Source organism: Frieseomelitta varia, unplaced genomic scaffold (assembly GCF_011392965.1).
Source record: "Frieseomelitta varia isolate USP_RPSP 00005682 unplaced genomic scaffold, Fvar_1.2 scaffold_165, whole genome shotgun sequence".
Classification (NCBI taxonomy): domain Eukaryota; kingdom Metazoa; phylum Arthropoda; class Insecta; order Hymenoptera; family Apidae; genus Frieseomelitta; species Frieseomelitta varia.
The window spans coordinates 446,925-467,538 of NW_025109361.1; the positions used below are offsets into that span (position 1 = coordinate 446,925).

Below are 20,614 nucleotides of genomic sequence, written 5' to 3' on the forward strand. Positions count from 1 at the left end.
TCCATGTTACATTATCAAAGACGAACCTTGTATCCGTATCAGTACAGGTGTCTGCAACGATTCCTTAAATCTGTGTACGTGTGCGTTTCTTTCGGTTCTTCTGTCTTTCGCCACCGTGTCGATGCATGAAGGTTGTAACACAAGATCGAAGATATTGACGAAAATCACACGTGGTAACTACTTTTGTTACACGTGTACAAATGCCGCTTCGTAAGTTACACAAGAGCATTACGCGGGATCAATTTGTTCGAGAGGACAATTTAGAAGGATGATGCATGGCAAATAGAATGTTTCGTAAAGGAGGTTACCGAGACAAATCGCTATCCTGCCCCTTTGCCCCTTCCCCGTGTGGTTTTAGCCGGTTTCCGTTAATTTCTCTCGCTAGGAAAATCCTAATTAATGAGGGCGCATTACACGGCGTGGAAGTTGTTTCCATACGGTGGAACGGAGGTTAGGACGGGGTTGAAAATTGGGCCAGATTGGTCGAGATTTGCCGAAGGAGAAAGATGCGGTACAGAGGGACAGGGGGAGAATGCGGGGGCGAGGGGAGTGTACCAACTAATCGGGTAATTTTTCCGACATCAGTCGGTGAATATCAACGCCGCCGTTGAGCCCCTGTGGCGTTAAGAACGACAAACGATCGCCGATCCATCTGGCTCAACGCGACTTCGTACCATCAACCACTCGTTCCCCACTCCGACCCCCTTTTTGAACCTGTCCTTCTTTCCCGGGGATTTGAATCCCTCCTCCAGCGGGGTGAAACGATCGCGCCCAACTCACCCTTACAGATGTGTTTTTCGAGTGCGGAACTTGCACGCGCGCGCGCACACACATACGTACGTACAGGCACGTCACAGGAAGCCAATAGGGACAGAAACGACACGCGGGATCGCCGTTTCGCACCCCTCGATGCGATCCTTCCTCAAGCGTGTCGAGATAATTGCCAGTCAGAGGGTGCACGAGCACGCGTGCTTGAACCTGCTGAAGGGAGCATTGTTGTAATCGAAAAGCAGGTTAGATAGCATCGGCGGAGTTCAATCGCCCGGAAAATGTAGGTCTAGGAAATTGTCGCGGTATTTTCGTCGATTTTCGCGCGATTTTCTTTTTGTTTGCCACCGTTTCGTAGCTCCGATGAGACGATCCGGTGTCGCCTCTCTCTTTCTCTCTTTCGCGCGCGCTTCCTTTTTTCTCGTTTGCGCGCTGCGCCGCCGTTAGCGTTAGCACCCGTGAGTTTAATCTCCGGCGAAACGGATTTCACTATCGGAAGAACTACTGTCGCCCGAGTAGATCCCGAGGCGATGGGACGTGGACGTTATCAAGTGAATTGCAACATGGGAAAAGTTCGAGTATCTGCGAACAAGAGGAAATCTTGTCGCGAGAGAAAAGAGTAACCGCTTCTACCGTGCGGTTAACCGGAAGCGGAAAAGGTCAAATCGCGTCTGTGGTCGACGAAGAAGCGCGATAATTGGAACAAAGAGACTTAGTTCCAAGGGCCAGAACGAATCCCCATCTCTGATCTGCCCTCTCTCTTTCATCTCTTCTGCCATCCTCTGTTTTTTCTGTCTATCTTTTTATCGTTTCCTCTTTCTCTCTCTCTCTCTCTCTCTCTCTCTCTCTTTCTCTCTTTCCTTCTTTTTTTACTAGCCATAAGTTTAACTCTTTCGAACTCTGTTAGAGCGGCAACACTACTTCTTTTGCGCCAGGAAAAATTCCCTTTATCTCGTCCCTCATTTCGTCCCCTTTGCTTCACACTCGTTTCGACTTTCTCGTTTCTATCTTTCTTTTTGCCACGATCGTAAATCGACTTTTGAGATCAATCTGAGTTACTCTTTGTTTTACGAAACACGAGCGTCCGTTCGAACAAAAACAGTGCACTAACGAAACGTCGCGTTAACATCAATCGATTTTGCATTTACGACTAATGGTTGAAATATTAGTTTCTCAGGAAATATTCAAGCATTATCCAAACGACCGATGAATCATCGGAACGACAACAAATGAGAGTCACGCTGCGAAGATGTACACCGTCATTCAATCGTTGCCCGATAGTGCAGCTGTGTGAATTCCTAGGTTCAGTTTCGCGGTTCAGATTGTGGCTCGTCATTTGCATAATGGGAATCCAAAGCGTAATTTCCACGATCTCGAGCTACCGCTTAGACAATGTAAGACGCAAGAAAGACAAAAACGACCGAATGAGGACACAACTGCGGGCAATGTATTTTTCGAGCGTCCCCAAGGAGGAAACCTCGGGTTTCCACGCTAAACCTGTTGTTCGAGTTTCCTTCGGCGCCCTCTAAGTGTCATTCAATCACTGTCCGTAGAATACCTATTTCGCGACTAAATGAAGTTAGTCTCTTCCTTCTTGTGTTTTTTCCCCGACGGATGTAGCCCGTCGCAATCGCAAGGGAGAAAACGCGAAATCGCATGAGAGAGAGAGAGAGAGAGAGAGAGAGGAGGACGGCTGATGTAGTTGGCTCGTAACACGCCAGCCGGGGGCTGCATGACGTGATCGGTGTTGTTTCAACGTGGACCGAGAAGAATTCTCGACAAGAGGGAAGTATCGAACGGGGAAGAAGCACGGAGGGAATATAAGGCGGAAGCAATATTGCTCCATGTGGCTGGAAACTCGTTTCGTCCATTAAAGCGCGGTTTCTTGCAGGCCTGTTTTTTACCCTTGAAAGGATCAACGAAGCTCTACCCGACTCTTGGTCCCGGCAGATCGTCGAAATATACATGAGAAACACAACGTATACGTCTAACGGAGCTTGTCTCTATATCGCTCTGGGATACTCGCAGTGACTCAGCCGTGCAAGTCACTCTCCCCCGGACAAAAGCCTAAGTGAAATTTCGTGCCCTCGCTTTTTTCTCTCTCTCTCTCTCTCTCTCTCTCTCTCTCTTCCTCTGTTTCTTTTTCTCTACCACGCTGGCTGCACACGCCGTTCCTCCTTGCCTTCGCGACAAATCGAAATAAAAGATTTTCCTTGGCAAGACGCTTTAACCGTGGCCGTTTCAAAATTTTCCTATCCCTGTTCTAAAACGAGGAAAAATCTTCGAAGGCTTCGACAAAAACCGTCAGAGTACGGACTGGAATGCTGTTTGAGAAATTAGTTCCCGGAATACTTAAACGTACATATTTCTCGCGGCGTTTCACGATGAAATACTTTCAAGATACTCGATAAAGTATTTCAGCGAAATGTAGTCTGAATAAAAAACCAGGAACGATGGATTATCGGGCAAAAGTAGAACAAATTGGTTTGTAACTAACGGTGGAATCTTGTGTTTATCGAGGTAGCGAAAGAATATTAAAGGAAAGTTCAAAGGAATTCGTAATAGTTGAAGGTTTAGGGTAGCTAAAGCGTCGAAAGAAACAAAAACAGGGAAAATAACAAGGGAGAAACATTTCCTATTAATTAACGAGTTTTTCAGGAGCTGTTTACTGTAGATTCAAGCTTTAACTAGAGGGATGAACGATCCTAAAATACCATGGGTATATCGCCGGTGAAAAACCGAGCACGTCCTGCGTGACGAAGGCTTTTGCGGTAGGCGAAGTGTGTACCTACGCGTGCCACGACTCGAATAAAGGGGATAAGGTTCGGGGCCAGGAATATCGTTGATATATTGCGCGAACTCCATATCTTCGTATTAACGCACACAAAAATAGACAGCCCTCGTTTTTCACGAGTAATAACCAAATACTATATTCGAACTAGTCGTGTAGCTACGTTTATCACGCTGACGCCTCTGTATCTTGCGTATTCAGTGGGTAAATAATTTCAGTTATTCTTTTATTGATGTGATTTTATCGGTACTAATCCCCTTATTATGTCACAGGTCTCGAAGCTATTCTAGAAAAGTATCAAAAGTTGCGTGTATCTGACAAATGTTTTAATGGAGACACGAAATAGCGCAGAAAAGTCGTAACCAGGGAATAAATCCCTGCCACAGGTGATTTTAATTCGAGTCTAACCTGCATCAGGTTATCAGCTGCAGGGATTACGGAAGGGTAGGTTTTTGCGGTGGCGAAATCTCGATCCCTGAAAAGAGGGGACTTGTGAGATAGGAAATTTGTCGGGGTTATGCAAAGGACAGGGTTGTCCGTTACGCTTAAAGAGGGGTCTACCTGACACAAACTTAATAAGTGAGCCAAGTTTTCTAATTATTAAAGGCAATCATGTTTTCAAATTATTCAAATAACGTTTTGCGGTATTTAACATTGCAGATAATGTTTGGTCGGCTCTTACTCGAAAGCTTCATTTGCTCGTACGTTTGCGTAACTGTAAATCGTATTACTGGATGATCTCGTCGAACGGTATTATTAAATATTTGAAATAATTCACTTAACTGGAGGTAAGTTAAAATTCAAATTACACGTGTGCGCGTAGTTACCTCCAGCGTTAATATTTTCCTGGAATTTACCAGAACGTACAGTCGCTCCGTCATCGCGGCTCGTTAGTTTGAATTAATATTACAACGTATAATATTTGCTGTACGTAGCCCTAATTATTCAGTATTCGCTCGGAGAACAAATCTTTTCCAATAATTTCATTGCCGCGCATTTCTCTGCCCGCGAACTTCGGTAAGTTTTCTCGAGCACAGTCAAAACCTGAAAGCACCGTTCCAGATAGCATGATTTTGTGGTTCGCGACGATCGTCTCTCTCTCTTCCTCAGGCTTTAATGGACCACCCGGACGAAGTCACGAGGGCAGGATGCGCGCCCTCGAGAAATGACATGAAATCGCGGTTAACCAGTCGATTTTGCACATACGCCAGCTGCTGAGAGCGAAAATTCGATTCTTCCTTAGGCGCCATTAGTCTTTAGGTGAACGTGCAAGCGCGTTGGAGTCCATCAATCGGTGTAAATTGAACGAGGTGAAGTAAAACGATTATATTCTTTCGGTCTTTGACCTGAGACCACTAACGCGCCAAAGCGGTTCGTACAATAAATTTTCATCTCATAATCAGAAATTCCTCTTCACTGCGAGAGAAACGCGTGACCTACCGCGATGTGTGTCATATATCATTTGGAAGACTGTGAATTGAGAGGTTCCTTAATTTTATTGAAAGTGTTTGAAAACATCCCAAGTCGATCCTATGTATAGAATGCTCACTAAAAAAGAGTGGGTTCTTAAATCGCCATCTTTTGTCCCACTTACGTCTTGTAATGTGAGAGCATGGAAGTCGTTCTCGTTATGCTGACCCACCTATGCCTTTTCATAAAATTTCATCCGACGACGTTTCTCAACAGCTATAAAAATTTTCTGCTTCCAGGCATTCGGTGGAGCAAATACAGTTCATTTTCAGTCTCCATCCGTTGAAATAGCTTTTCCCGTGTCACACGGTTCAACGCGAGGGAGACTGTGAAACTGACGTGTCAGTGCTTCGAATCGCAATAAGTACACACAAGGAGCGTGGTTTAGGACAGGAACTGTAATCCCCGTGGATAGTTCCGTCAAGTCAAATACGCTGTTAGCCGGCAACTGAATACGCGGCGACGGTATCAAACAGGCGGAAGCTACGCGACTTTCATGTACACTACACTGCGTGCCTGCTCATTAGTAAGCGAACTTTCTCGCGTTCTACCGTATTTCGGAAGCGTTCGTGAAAATTTATTTTTCGTTGAGAGTACCGGAGGCACGACGTGACATTCAGGCACTGCCGCCGATTTCTTTTCTCAGCGTGCACCAACCGAAACTCTCTGAAAAACGGAGAATTGTATGTTCAAGGCGTTGAATGATCAGAAGCGTGTGTTCTGTTGTTTGTTGAACTCTCTATCGCTACCGAAAGAGATCGTCAACGCTAGCCGTGCATACGGTCCGTGCGTCCTCGTCCCATAAATTCCAGTGTTCAAGGATGCGAGTGGCCAACCTGGTCGACGGGTACCATTCGAGGAGTAACAGTTGACACGAATAGTTGCGACGCGCGTTTTGCTGCGATATTATGCAACGTGCACGTTACGTCACGCTTACAGTGTTTCTTTCGCTCCGTGCACGATCGTGAAAATCGTGAGCAAAGAAAACACGCGGTTGAGGGCCGAATGTTACCGCTGCGACGGCTGTGTGGTTCACCTTGGACCGCCGGAGGGCTGAAACGCAGGCGGAAGCGGGTAACTCGGGATAATTGCATTCTGGACAAATGCAACTAACGTTATAATGTAAATTAATGTAAATTCATCCGTAGGAGAAGAAAGAAAGGAATTGGAGGAACGTTTCGTTAATTTTTTACGCGCGTAGATAATTGTACGATTATTTTAAGCGAGCGGATATGATACGATATAATAAAGCAATAACAGCAGTGAGCCAAGTTGAAGCGTTTTGCGCGATAATGTAGCGGAGGAGGATACAGAAGTCCGCTGCGTTCTCGGTTATTGCACCCTGGTGACACCAGACGGTCGAAAGAGGGTTAACGATCAGGTCATTGTACCCACGGATGACCTTCCTAGTGGTGTTGGATTCGTTGACCAAAAATACTCGTAACGAGCAAACGTCGCTATATATGGGCACTGACAAAACGACTCTAAAGGGGTTAACAGTCGTAACGGACAATCCTATGTAAGATATCATCGGAAATAGACGATGCGCGCTCGATTTCTGATCTTCTGCGAACGATACGATCCGTGATTCGGGCGATTCTCGTGCCAACCGAAAAAGAAACGGCTGCCATCGAAACGGGGAAACGTTGAACTCGTCAGCGTGCACTCGCGATTTCGCAATCGGCGAACACACCAGCTCGATAGAATATATATTTTCTGTATAGACGCAACGAGAATAGAAGAAGAATGGAATTAACGGGGGCGATACTGGCGAAGTGGTCGTTTTGCACGCCGCTGTTCACCAAACAACTATTTTCTAAACTAACAAACGTCCTGTCGGTCTGCTCCATAACTAACAGCGAAAATCGACGATCCAATGTATCTCGGTGTACAAGAAAGCTTTCGAGGGCTGGGCTTGGATCCAACAACAACCGCCATATTTATGGTGCCGGGCCGTCTTAACCCACTGAGAGAGCCGAATGTATCCGAGAAACCGAGTCGAAGTTGAGAGGTTACGAGAGGTCAGGTTCCAGCGCTACGTAACATCCAGAATTCATTAAGAGTGTATTAGCATTATCTGACATGATCGTTTCTCACAGTCAATCGATATTATGTATCGTACGCGTGCCATTCTTTCCATTTCTTACTAGTTTTCTTGCAAACACTCTCGGCGTGTTCTCGCTGAAAATATACCGAGAATGTTTACGTACGCGCGTCCTAGTAACACGAATACCAAAGCCGTTGCATCGAAAATACGCACGACCATAAAAGGGTGACATAAGGGTAAAACAAAAAGAGTTTGTGAATCCGGTGGTTGTCTTCCCTACGCTGTGGGGCGATAACTCGACAACGATAGCTCGAACGGAAACGAGGTGCAGGTTTGATAAGTGGAGCCGGTCTTCTAATTCCATTCGCCATAAATGCCGCTTACGTATCTAATCTGGCATTCCTGAGCGCTGTAGCAGCGTCTACAAAACAGCTTTTAACGAACGCGCAGAATCTATGAATCACGTACAGTGACACAACGCGTTCATCTTTCTCTCTCTCTCTTTCTCTCCCGCTTTTTTTCCCGCTCGTTGACTCACAACCGATTATTCATTTTCGTGTAATTTTTCGTTCGTAATCGACGTCTCACGCGTGAGAGTCTATCGGATAATGTTTGCGAGTACGTAGTTTGTAAGTGTGCGATAAATTTAACGTGAGATCATATGTAGATGTGGATAAGTATATACAATGTAAGTGACACAGTTTCTCCGATTTATATCAAGTGGTAGTCTCGAAAATGTTCGTAATGTTGTTCCTGCGTGGAAATTCGTAGATGTTAGTTGCAGACAAGATGACAATCACAGTTTGAAAATAGTTGAATGTATACAATATTAGAAATGATTATCAGGCTGAAGTTCAGCCAGTCTATTCGAGTTTTGGCTCAAAGAACAGAGAGTGTAATTGACGCCGTAATTTACTACCACTCAAACGGGAACTAATCGTTTCTCGTGCCAATGCTAGACTGTTGGGTACCACTAAAAAGGGTCCGTAATTACAGTACGGTACAAAAAAGAGCGCGGACATAACGATCCTTTACCAAACTTGTCTACAAATTAGCCTTCGTGTATTAATAAACGTAACCCATTATTCTCGTTACGGCGCTTGGAATGTACAAACAATATGTAAAAGAAAAAAAGAAAAAGAAGAAAGAGAGGATGGGACAATTGCTGCGTATATGCAGTTCCTTTTATCGGAGCCGTAAGCTCGGTCGCATCATTGAAGGATATTTCGGAAGAAAATGGTACGCGAGTCGAAGATGATTCGCCGAAGAGAAATAGAGAGAGAGAGAGAGAGAAAGAGAGAGAGAGAAAGGAAAACGGCGTCGCGACGCCACCGAGCAGTGCTGCCACGACGCGAAACGGTCGCCGGCCGCGATATCGCGTCGCCGGCAGCGAGCGCGCGCTCGGTATTGCTCGGCCGAGTTCGGCCCTCCTCGCGTACAGTTATGGCAAGGGAACGTCAGTCACTCTTCGGCGCTCGCGCGGAAGAGTCTGTACGCATTAAGCGCTGGGGAAATCGTTGCTCCTTGCGGAGTGTTAAATATCTCGTATATGTTTCTTCGTTGTTCATCCCCAGCGACGTGTACCTAGCCCGTGATCGTTGTGACCGACGCGATCGAGTACAGTGACACGAGTACGCCACGTCCGCAAGTGTCGCGGGAAAAAAGCCGGTAGGTGACGGCTGAGCCGCGTGTGTTCCTCGCCAGAGAGTATATATATATATATATATATATATGAGTTACCGGAGCAAGACGAACGGAACGAGGGGAATGCCAGTGGAGATAGAACGTCAACAGTGATTGCACTCCAATTTTGCATCGTAGTGAGAACGAAAGAAAGAGAGCGAGAGAGAGAGAGAGCGAGAGAGAGAGAGAGAACGAGAGAACGAAAGAGAGAGAGAGAGAGAGAGAGAGTAATAGAGGAAAGAGAATCGACAGAGAGTCGTCAAGAATCAGAGCACAGTGAGTGAGGAGAGAGAGAGAGAGAGAGAGAGAGAGAGAGGGAGAGAAAGAGAGAGAGAGAGAGAGAGAGTATTAAAGCAAGAAGCCGAATGATTCGAACAGATACCGGGTCGTGACTCGTGCCGGCGTTTTGACGTTTCGTCTTTCGTACAGTTGCGAGGTTCCCCGTTCTCACGTTCCACGTATGATGGATGCTGTCGCGCGTGTCTCGTGTACGCGACGCTATCGAGAACAGACAGAGCGTCGATTCGCACAAGCAACAGCATTGCAGTGAGTTGTTACACTGGCTGCAGAAGTCGTGCAGTGCGTCGCGTGCCGCTTTCTTTTCAACGATTGTACCAACGCCGCGCCGTGGTGGCAGCAACAGTAAAACGCCGGTAGTGCGATCAGATATTCCTCTCGCAGAATATACGAGTCACCAGGGTTTTGTTGGTGTTTGTGCGGGCGCGGAAAAAGGAAGCGGTTAACCGGTCTTTCTCTCGTCCCGATCGACCAGAGAGTGGTCGATCTTGTGAACCTCTTTTCTCTTACTCCGTATCGGTCTCTGTTGGTCATCCTGCTACGGTGACGTCGTAACCATCGGTGCTTCTTCGATGATAAGCACGTGTGCGTGCCACTACCTGCTGCGTGTACGTGCGTGCGTTAACGTCGCGAGCTGCGTATCGGCGTGCAGTTAGTGACCGGGGCTGCGTTACCATCTAAGTCCTCCGTATACCAGTACATCGAGGCAAAGTTTTGTTGTTTATTTACATCGTCCTGTTGGTTTTAATTTGGCTCGAACGAGTCCAAGTTTCATTTATCTGTGTCGAAGTCAGTTACGAACGGATCACCGGCGTAACCATGGATATCCTGCCGAGTGGGAACATATTTAGGGAGTTGCAAGACATACACGACACCGGATACTTTTCGGCCCAGCCGTCGCTCGAGGATCATTGGCAACAGGTAAGAATGCATCTACATTTGAATTCGTACCACCTGGCACGCCTCTTGTCCCGTCGTGGACGCCAGTTTCCACTTTCTCGTTCCGACAGAACGGAGTAATAAGTCAAACCGGGACGTCTAGCGTGCTACGTCGCGCGTACGAGGAAGTTCAAACGGCGGCCGTGAATTTCAAACGCGAAAAGGCGCTCGTAACCTCGACCGCCATATTTGAATTTCTAACGGTCAACGTAGTAACGCGTGACGTTGTCTATCGAGTTCATTGACGCGCGCGAATTCAATTGCCCGTGAAACGTCAGGAACTCTGCGAAATGTTCGAATCTCTAAAAGTTTTTAAATCCCAATAAATTCGTTTACGATCGTCCAACGATTACGTCGATTACTTTTCTTTTTTTTTTTTTCTCTCTCTCATGAAAATTTGAATTCACGATCAATCGCGAAGAAGTGCGTTTTTCCTCGCAGTTTTTCGGTCGGAGTCCGTTTAAATCGATTATCGATATGCAGCGGGCTATTATGACGGGGCGACCTTGAGCCGTAGTATTAGATCGGTGTGTTCAGTGACGCGGCCGAGCGTACTATAGACGGCGCATCCTGTTTGTTTACGAGTGTGCAATGACCTTCCAGTGCAGTGGTCGAGGAAGGCAGGGGGGACGTAGTACTTACTTACTTGTTCCCCATTCAATATCTCAACCGGAGTACAACAGTTTCCTCGCTTCGTTAAAATAGTACGCGTGACGTCACTGGTAGCGCCGTGAGCCCGTGTTGCGTGCTGCCTTAACGGTTCGCTACCATCGCGATTCCCTGGAATTTCCGACCTTTTCTTTTTTTCTGTCTCTTTTTAAATTGCCGTTGTCGTACAGACTGCATCAAAATACGTATAACAATGTCGAAGGAAAGAAAATTCCAAGGAAAATATGCTCGCGTTCCTTTTAACGAATAAAGACAGCTATAACGTGCATCATCGACGTTATATAATTTTCTTTTTATTACAGTTAATTAAAATTCTTGACATTTCTAAAATATTCATTCGCTAAATAATATATATCTTTTAATCCTTGATATTTAATAATACAAACTGCGAACACGTGTCTCTCTTTAACGGAATGTGTCATGTATTTTTGTCAGAAAATTTGTGACGTATCTCCTATCGAAATCAATGTTCCATCGAGAAAAGTTGGAGGAAATTTTCGATTGTTCGTTTCCTTCTTGCGATTACTTTTCATTGTATCGTCATATCTTTCATATCATTTCATCTATCTATCTTTCGATTTTATTCCTGGTTACATTTCAATTATCGTTCTTTTAATTATCAATGGCTTATCAGACAGTTAGATCGCGCGTGGCGAAATTTATGGCGAGGAAATCTCGGTTTGTCGCTTGGTACTCGACATTTGACCTGCGCAACATTGTTGGGTCGGGTTTAGTTTGGCGCGGTGCCTAATTGAACGTCTCGAAGGGTTTCCAACGGAAAACCGACCGGCACTTTGGTCGCTTTCTTTTCTTTCTCGTTAATTACCCGTACGATCGAGCGTTTTTTATTGTCGGCCAAGAAACATCGTCAGGCTAGCTAGATTCTAACAGGCAATATCGTCCTCTTGCCGTGATCGGTGCTGGCTGCATCACCGGATGCCCGTTGTCCTCCTCAATTACGATCTTTCTGATTGCATTAATTTACCTCGTGTTTCGTTCCTTTTACCGCGACATCATTCGCCTCGCCGCTGGAATCGAATTTGTCGGAAGCGGCCACTATTTTAAATGGAATTTCTCCGGCTTTCTACGCTCCGCAGTGTCTCTCGTGTTTAGAGAGTAAGCCAAACGTTGGCCAAAGAAAGAAATACTATCTATTTAATCGTGCTCAGAGTCTTTCGGTCTCTGGCTCTATTTCTACGTTCGACAATACTTGGATAGCTTTGAAGTTACTTCGCTTATCCATTTTATCGAACGAACCGAGAATAGAATGCATGTAGATTAGCTCGTTGTTCTGGCAGTTGATCTCGATACTCCCGGACGTTGCGTTCGTTCTTTATTTTATTAACCAGAATTGCGTCTCTTGGTGGTCGTGCCGAACGTAAATACTAGGCGGTTTGGAAACTTGGTCTGATCACGATATTTGTCGAAACGCTAGTTTTACCATGGGCACCGTTTTCACGAGGTACGCGCTGATGTACATCGACAGCGTCATTCGATAGGCGAACAGATGGTCGGGTCACATCGACAACGCGACAGCGTTGGTCGCGTGACCGATAATGCGATTCGACAGGTGCTCTGTTGTATATTCTTGTATTCCGAACTTTACACGATCCAGTTTCGCCAGCAATTATCGTCGTTGGCGAGGGAACGAGGCTTTGATGCGCGTCGCCGCTGGAACCGATGTAACTCGGCCGATTTTCGGCGCGAATCAGACGACCAAGAAATTTCGCGAGGTAGCGCGACGATAATGCCTGTCTGCGCGATAATTCGATTGCATCGCACTCCGAAGTACTTATCTCTCCGTTCCACATTCGATTATGCGTATTTTTCTGACTCGCTGATTTCAAATTGCCTCGTAATTAACGTGACTAATGGCTTGCAGTTACTATAAATTACTATAATAAATTGATGCAAAAGATCGCTGTGCGCGTACAAGCATCGAACGAAACAGAAGAGAAATGTTTAGTATTTCTGCATCAGAGAAATAGATTGGAAATTGAACTTGGGATTAGCGTGGACTAATCGTTGATATTTGAATATATTTAAACGTCGTATAATTCGTAGAATGTCGTCTTTTTATGCATCTAATTATGATAATTGTTCAGGTAATTAAACAACGAGTCTTAAAAAATGAATTGATGACAAAAATAGTGAGCATAAGGTGTCGAGCGACCTTGCTGAAGTTTCCTTTCATTTAACACCTGATGTAATTACTGAAATACATCCTACGCACCATGCCGCGATGAATTATTCATTGCCGATACGCAAAGCGGATCCAAAGGCCTCTAATATGCCAATTCCCGTTTATGAACCAACCAACCATTCTCCCGCCGCATCTTTTCGCGCAACGGACGTACGTGAAAATATTTTTTCGTAAATAATTCAGCGGATTGAATAATTGATCGTCCGGCGGATCGTATCCACGGTCGTGCGTGCAAATATTTTCGCAGCAGCGGTGTTGCTTTCTCTCTCTCTCTTTTTCTCTCTCTTTTTCATCCTCGATTAATACGTGATACGATATTGACGTGCGCGAATCAAAATCGCGAATTAAAATTTCCTGCCGGGTAGCGACTGCGCTTGTAATATTTTCGATTGAATTTTACATCGTTTCGAATTGCTTCGGTTGGATCTCTCTCTCTCCCTCTCTCTCTCTCTCTCTCGCTTTTCTATATTTTTTTATTTCGTTACGATGTACGCGGAATTGGTCACGTTGGTCTGGTGCACCAGTTTTTCCTCGTCTCGACACGCTTGTTTACCGATATGTACGAAAAATCGTCGGCTTCGTAACGACGTCGTTGAGCAGCTTCGTGTTTTACGACACGCGCGTGAAAGCTCGAACGATCGGCGCGAGCCGCGGAACTTTTGCTCGTATGAATTATACGCTCGTGACAGTGGCGGCGCGGCATCGGTAACATTTTTGTTTTCTCCTTATACATAGGTCGGCGCTTCCACTTCATGTCGCATATTACGACACACTTGACTCAACGCGATATTTTACGGCGTGTGTATCCGTACACGTACGTTTCACAATCGGGCCCGGGTGTCGTGTGCATTGCCGACGACAATCTCGCTCCGTTTCTCTTTTCCACTCTCTTCCCCCCTCCCCCTCCCCTTACCCCACGGTTTCTGTTCCTCCCCGTCTCTCGGTTGCATTCGCTTATCTATCGAGAATTTCGTGAGAGTTTCTTTTGCACGACTTTCACCCGGACGTGTATCGCTTCCCTCGCGAGCTTCGAATTTTACAGACGAGCGCATATATAACGGAGCGCCGTAGCGTTGCTACACACGCGAGATTGAAAATTTGTTGAATCTCTTCTCGAGTTATTGTGAACATTGAATGGACGGAGTGGCACGTCGAGGAAGAAATTCGTTTAATTCGATGTGCGTCGTGTGCTTTGCCATGTAATAAACGTTTCGGTGAATCATCGCGATTGTCATCCGCGTTATTTAAATAATCCTGCATCGAAATGGAAGCATTACACTTGCCATTTTCTCGCTATGTCGGTTTTTATAGATGTGATATTTTTCTTTTTTTTTTTTTTTTTTTATGTTGAGAGACACACGGATGATTCATTTTCTATCTGAAATCACAAACGTTCGTTGCCGATCGTAAAGAGGAGTAGAGGAAGCGTGTCCTCGTGTGTGATGTGTTTGTTAATAAGGTTTGTTGACGAGGAACGCATGAAAATCAATGAAATGTTCGCTACGTTTCCACGGTGCTCGTTGCATGATCGTAGTAATACTACATTAATTTTGTATCCCATCGCGGTTTCATCTTCCTCCTTAATTTTCTTTTTTTTTTTTTTTTTACATAGCGTTTAATACCGTTTCGATTTTTCCGTGGCAGCCAGTAATTGCGAGAAAGCTGAGGTGGACTAGTCGCTTTGTAACCGACGAGTCGCGTTTCCATCGCGAGAGCGGGTACGATAAAGTCGACCGAATCGAGGCAACTGCAGAGCAGGGAAATGGTTCTGCATATTTATTTCGCGCTTATCGTTCGAGCGAAATTCAAAAACTCGGTACGCGCTTACGTATATGTGTGTACGCGGTCGTGCACATTCGTATGCGTGTGTATATATTTTTTTTTAATAGAAAGGGGCGAAATCCCCGGACGAAATGAAACGATACGCGAGTCGGTTTCATCGGTAAACAGTAGATTTTTCAAACGCGTTTCTCGTTGGTCGAGAACAGGGGGATCCGGTAATGCTTCGCACTCTTTCAACCGTCTCTGCCCCCCCCCCCCCCCCCCCTCCCGTGCCCTGGTTGGGTGCCGCGCGCGCGATATATTCCCGGACGGATAGAGAAAAGAGCAGGTCTCCGAGTGGCTTTAAACGGCACACGACTCGGTGACTTGACCGAGTGTCGGTGTATACCGATCCTCCTCCTGCAGCGTCTCCTCTGTTCCGTTTTCTCTTGTTGGCATTGAAATAAGAATATCCGGACGCACAAAGGCGTTTTGGGTGAATGGGCCTGACGTAACTCTTTTGTCTCGAACACGGGCCGTTGGTACGCGAGTTTGTCCCGTTCGTGTTCCAACCCCACCGCCCCCCGTTTTCACCCTCGATCTCTTTCCCCTTCCCCCCCCCCCTGACGCCGCCTCCACCTCACCCTTTAGGCCACCGATGCGCGCAATGGGACGAGAAACAATGGTTTCCCCGGTACAATGGCTCGCAATGTGAGTGATGCGAAAGATGCCATTGTAGCCGTGGCTACGGAACGTGGCATTGTTAACCTTCGATGGCGCAACCTCCTTTTCTAACCACGCTACCTGCTTGCGTTTTCTTCGAACCCGGTGTCGCTTGCCAAACTATCGTAATTTCCACCTCCTATCGCTATCCTTGCTGTTCGATAATTCATTCGAGGGAATCGCTTTCGCGCGCGAGTTCACCCAGTCGGTTCAATATCTCCTCTCCAAGTCTGTCGCAAGTTCACCTATATTCGGCATCGTTGCGCGAGATCGCGTGGCCACGCGCGTTATCGGGCAAACTCAACCGGCCGAAAAACACGATCGAAGTTCTATAAGCGTTTAGTCGCGGAACGAACGTTCCCAGAGGATCGGGAGGGGCGAAAGCTGGTCTAGCTGCTCGCGACGCGATGGGAAATATCGATGCGCCCCGTGAAAACCTCGAGCGCAGGATGTTCTCGCGGTAGTTACGGTACAATCGCGCTTATCCCTCGTTCTCGTTCCCGTTTCGTTTCGAGAGGGGGACACGGCTCGAACGCGTTTCATTTCCAACGAACAGACTCGCGGATAAAGCGGAGAACAGCGCCGGTTTATTTCTGAGTTTCTGCCGGTGCGCTCACCGCGAGAGCACGCCGCGCGCGTTTCGTTCGTCCCCTCTCGCATACCAGGACGAATCCTGTCGTGGAATACTCGTGTTTAGCATCCTCTCGCTCTGAAGAGCGTCCCCGTTAAGTCTCATTAACGACGTGGCACGAGGCGAGAACATCGAGTTAAAACCCGTGTTATTCGGTCCAAGTTCCGCTAATTTTATCGCCGGGTCACCGGGAGGTTAATCGAACTCTATCTGTACAACTTATTACCGCGGCGATACCGCGTTGGTAGATGCGTTGCACGATATCCGGTGTAAAACGGACGGAGAGAAGGGGAGTAAGGCCGTTGCGGCGAGACGAGAGGGAGCAGGAGAGATTTGTTCGCGTTTAATCTCGCGATCCGGGTCGCGGAGGTCAGCGGCAAAGCGCTGGAAACCGGAAACGCGGGAAGGGAATCGCGCGTATACGGGACAAGTACGCGAGTTCGTTTGTAGAGAGTAGATTGCAGCCGAGAGGAGAAAGAGACGCGAGAGAAACGCTTGGGAAAGCCGACAGAAAAAGGCGACGCAGCCGATCAAACCGGTCGGTACATACACACGATACTAAGCGGTAGTAGATGAGACGCGCGTTGGAAGGACGTTGGCCGCGCCTCGGAAACCTACGCCTCGTGTTTCTGATCGAGATGCATGCGTGACTTTGCGTAACTCGCCGTGTCCTTCGAGGCGGGATGAGCGCACAGCTGCACTTCGAACTTGTATTTTTCACTCTTGCGTTTTTCACGCGGTACGCGTCAATCGTTTCTCCAAGAATGAGTGGACGTACAAAATTTGTTCGGCGATGGAAGTAGCGCACATTGTCTGACTCCAGTTTAGTCTATCGATCCAAATCGTCGTCATATCAGATGCGGTGTTGTACAAAACGATCCGCTAGGAGACAGGCGCAGTGTGTCAATAGTTGACCATTTTGCGTCGAAGGCAGAATCGGTGGAGAAAAATTTGCGTAGATAGTCACGGTCGAATTAACGTACTTTCCGTGAACTGGCGCTCTTGTATCGAACTGCTGTGAACTAAATCGACGAGGGTCGAGGGTGGAAAAGAGGAGAAGAGGATGAGAACAGAGGGCGGGGGGTACGAAACCGAAGAGAGAAACAAAGGACCGATAAAAACAAATTGGTCTTCCTCTCCTCGTCCCTTTATCCGTCATTCGGTCCGCCGGTTTGATCGGTCAGACAAATTTTGTGGCCGTTTTGCTCGACGGGCGCGTACATTTGGGGCGAAAAGACATATAATCATATTAAAATTTATCAAAGCTATCGTTTGAAACGTTCGATATTAACGCGTCGATGGAAATGAGAGAGAGAGAGAGAGAAAGAGGGAGAAAGAAACGACAAAAAAAAAGACAAGTCCCGCTGATTGCCATTACTCGTTCTCTTCGTCGAATGGTACGATAAATTATCGAGTCTTAATTACGTCTCTTATATAAAAAGTCTGCTTCCGATAAAGTTGCGATACAACGGTCTCGTCTTGTCCGTGCCGTACGGTACCGTTTGCTTGATAAAATTTTCGATGCTCGCGTAACGCAGTCATTGACGTGACCAGTTGGCAAAGTGCGATTTACTGTTTCGACCAATTAAGGTTGGTCGAAGACGGCGATTAGATAAGATAACTTCGTAACAACGAAGACGATTACCTTCAACGTTCGTGTTTATACATCGCGACTTTTTTTCGCCGTGATATGTTCCCGTTGCAAACAGCTTTTTCAAAATTTTTTCCAGACTTCTTGACTCGGCTCGGTGGTCGTCGAGCCACTTGCACGGTCGCGCGATTAGCCCCGTGAAATCAATCGTCGCGGAGATATCTGCGGAAAAGCTCTCCATTCCCGTGGTAGCTGGAAAGCAGTATATCCTGCACAGTGGTTACGATCATTGCCTCGCCGCGTTCCATTGTTATATTGTCCCAGCCTCACTGTCCTCTTACGCGTCGAACGGTAGACAACAATGCCGCGTGACAATCCCGTATGCAGGACTCTCATCGTTTTATAGTTATTTTTCAACCGTTTGTTTCGCCGTCGTTTAAACCCGCCTGACAGCTGTTGATCGTTACAAACGTTGGAAATGTCGGCGCGCGGCCGGGTATCACTCGCGATAAAACGAGAGACGCGATCGGTGCTCAGGAATTTCTGGCATCTTACGTCAACTGTGTGTACCGGCGGTGATAAAATTTGTAGACGAGAATCGTCAGGGACTAAACCTAACCTAATCTATTCGAGTGTATATTTATTAGGGGTATCCATTTTTTTTTTTTTTTTTTTTTTTTTTGATACTGTACAAAATTTTATTTTATTCAAGAGTCAATACAGTTTTAATTTGTAATATAATTTAAGAATAAGCGCACTCGATGTTAATATATTTAACTAGAATATAGGTCATGTTATAACAACTTAAATTATTGTCACTATTAAATTTGAAAGAAACGACATCACTTATGGATGTCCCTAATAATTACGGAGGCGGAGCACGTCGTAAAACGAATCGAGGTCCGCGTAATTTTTTTTGAAAACGTTGACGTTCTCGTTGAAGTCTCATCGAAGGTCTCGCTCGTTCGACGTATGTACACCGCGTGCAAACATCGCGATTCGACAGCGGGCGTTAAGAGACGCGTTTCAAATAAAAACGGAAATATCGGTTTGCGCGTTGTAAGTAAACGTTATTAGAATCACTCTGCTAGTCGATTAGCCGTCGGTCGCAAATTACCCGGGGAAACAGAACGAATTAGACACGCTGGCTTTAGGCACGGACGATGCATTAAAACCGACATCGATTTCCACTCTCGATTTTCTCCTCCTTTTTTTCTCTTCTTTTTTTTTCTTGCTGCTCGTTGCGGGAAACCGGCCATCTAGTCGACAGCCGAACATAAGAAACGCGGCGAAGAGCCGCTCAATTTTGAGGGTTGGTGTACGATTTCTTGTTTACCCAAGTTACCCCACGTTAATTCTCGATCTCGGGGAATGTAACAGATGGCGTTCTGTCTAAAGGGCAAGTTGTCAGGGTGACGGACAATGCTCGACTTCCTGAACTCCCTGATGGGAGTTACGATGGGAGTGAAACGTTACAAGTTCAATATTTACCGTTTTGCATGGGCCGAGATTATGAGATCAGAGATGTCGTGTAGGATAACGCGGCATGAAATACTGCACGCCGAATATATAGACTGTTTCACTGAGCTAGGGAAAAGAACTGGATCGTTCAGTGGTCGCGACGAAATCGCTGAATTGCTGGAATGTAATAACGCTGGACCCTCCGTGCGGAGCATGTACGCGCTCGCAGTTGGAGCGCGGTAATGTTCAGCTTCGGAACATGTCAGATGGTCTTTGTTTGTTTACAGGACGACACGGTAAAGTTATTCTTAGAGCTCGGAGAACAGCGACTCTAAGTCTAACTTTAGAGTGGCGCCTTCGAACCGTGTTTCTGAACGCGTCGTTTGCGAGTCTAGGCGGAATAATTGAAATTTCCCGCGGATAACGTCCTCCCTTCGAGTTATCGAGCGTGAAACGCGTTCGAGGTCGTATGGTTCACTGAAAAAAGAAAAAAAGGAAAAAAAAGAGAAGGAACAGAATGGGGGATTTAAAAAAAGGAAAACGTGATAAACGTTTCATTGGTACGTTGCTGTTTCGTCGATTACTCGATGGGTGTTTCTATTAATTCAAGGGCACTTTTTCGCTCGTAATTTCCGTAAGTATTAACGACTGAAACGTCGCCAAGACTAACCGCCAAGGATATCTGGTCCTGGTGATAAATGAAAGACAAACGTGGTCGTGTTTTAAATTTGATCTTAGCGGGAACACCTGCATACCCAATATTAGGTACTCGTCGTCCTTTGCTAATTTTAGTCTTGAACGTTCGATTCGTTCGAAATAAATAAACTCGTTCCTGTGTGTATTTCGGCTTCGAAATCATTTTTTTTTTTTTTTCTGCCCGTTTGCTAGGCTCGCCGCAACCGGATGCTCCCTTATATAATCCGCGACGACGACACGATTTCACGATAAATTTGCCATCGAGGATCGATTCGAGCGGGCGTATCGATAACTTGGATGACGCGTCGAGCCGAGTGAAAATATAAATAGGAAGATGCCAGTGTAGGAAACGCGCGATACCATGCCGGTTTGATTGATGGACCGTGCTACGTGTAACTGGTATGATTGATAGACTCGTCTTCGCAACTAGTACGTTTACCCCGAATTTTTATGATTCATCGATGAGCATTATATACGATATACGATATATCGATCGATCGTTTAATTTTCACTGGATGAATCAGCATCGGGAATGATCATCTTTGCGCGAATACACCGTTTATTACGCCATTGAGCGATATGTACTTCACGCGAAAAATATCATTCTGCAAATAGACACTGTTTCCCTGATAATGCTGGTACTCGTTTGTAACAGTGGATAACTCAAACGCGAAGTCGTATGTGTATGTACGTATCTGTGTACCTATCTATCTACCGGAGCCTTCCTTACTTTCGTGGTTGTTATTTTTACCTTCGTTACGTAATCCGTCGAAACTCGATTCAATGTAATATCAAGATCATGAATATTGATGCGCCGCGACGACCGATATTTCGATTCCAGGAAATTTCGCGCGGCTGCCGGGGATTAAACCCTCCTTTCCCCT

At 46.2% G+C, this 20,614-nt stretch overlaps 1 protein-coding gene across 2 annotated transcripts in view; it reads left to right on the forward strand.

Moving 5' to 3' along the window:
• Window positions 1-8,520: 8,520 nt before the first annotated feature.
• The window catches only part of LOC122538503 (Krueppel-like factor 6), a 304,082-nt gene continuing 291,988 nt past the window's right edge, over window positions 8,521-20,614 (forward strand). The window contains exons 1-2 of one of the 2 annotated variants that reach the window (XM_043672645.1): window positions 8,521-8,869; window positions 9,189-9,977. In XM_043672645.1, coding sequence (XP_043528580.1) covers window positions 9,876-9,977 — 102 coding nt within the window. In that variant the 5' untranslated portion in view covers window positions 8,521-8,869; window positions 9,189-9,875. The remainder of the gene's footprint in view (window positions 8,870-9,188; window positions 9,978-20,614) is intronic. The other variant, XM_043672646.1, reaches the window with a different exon arrangement.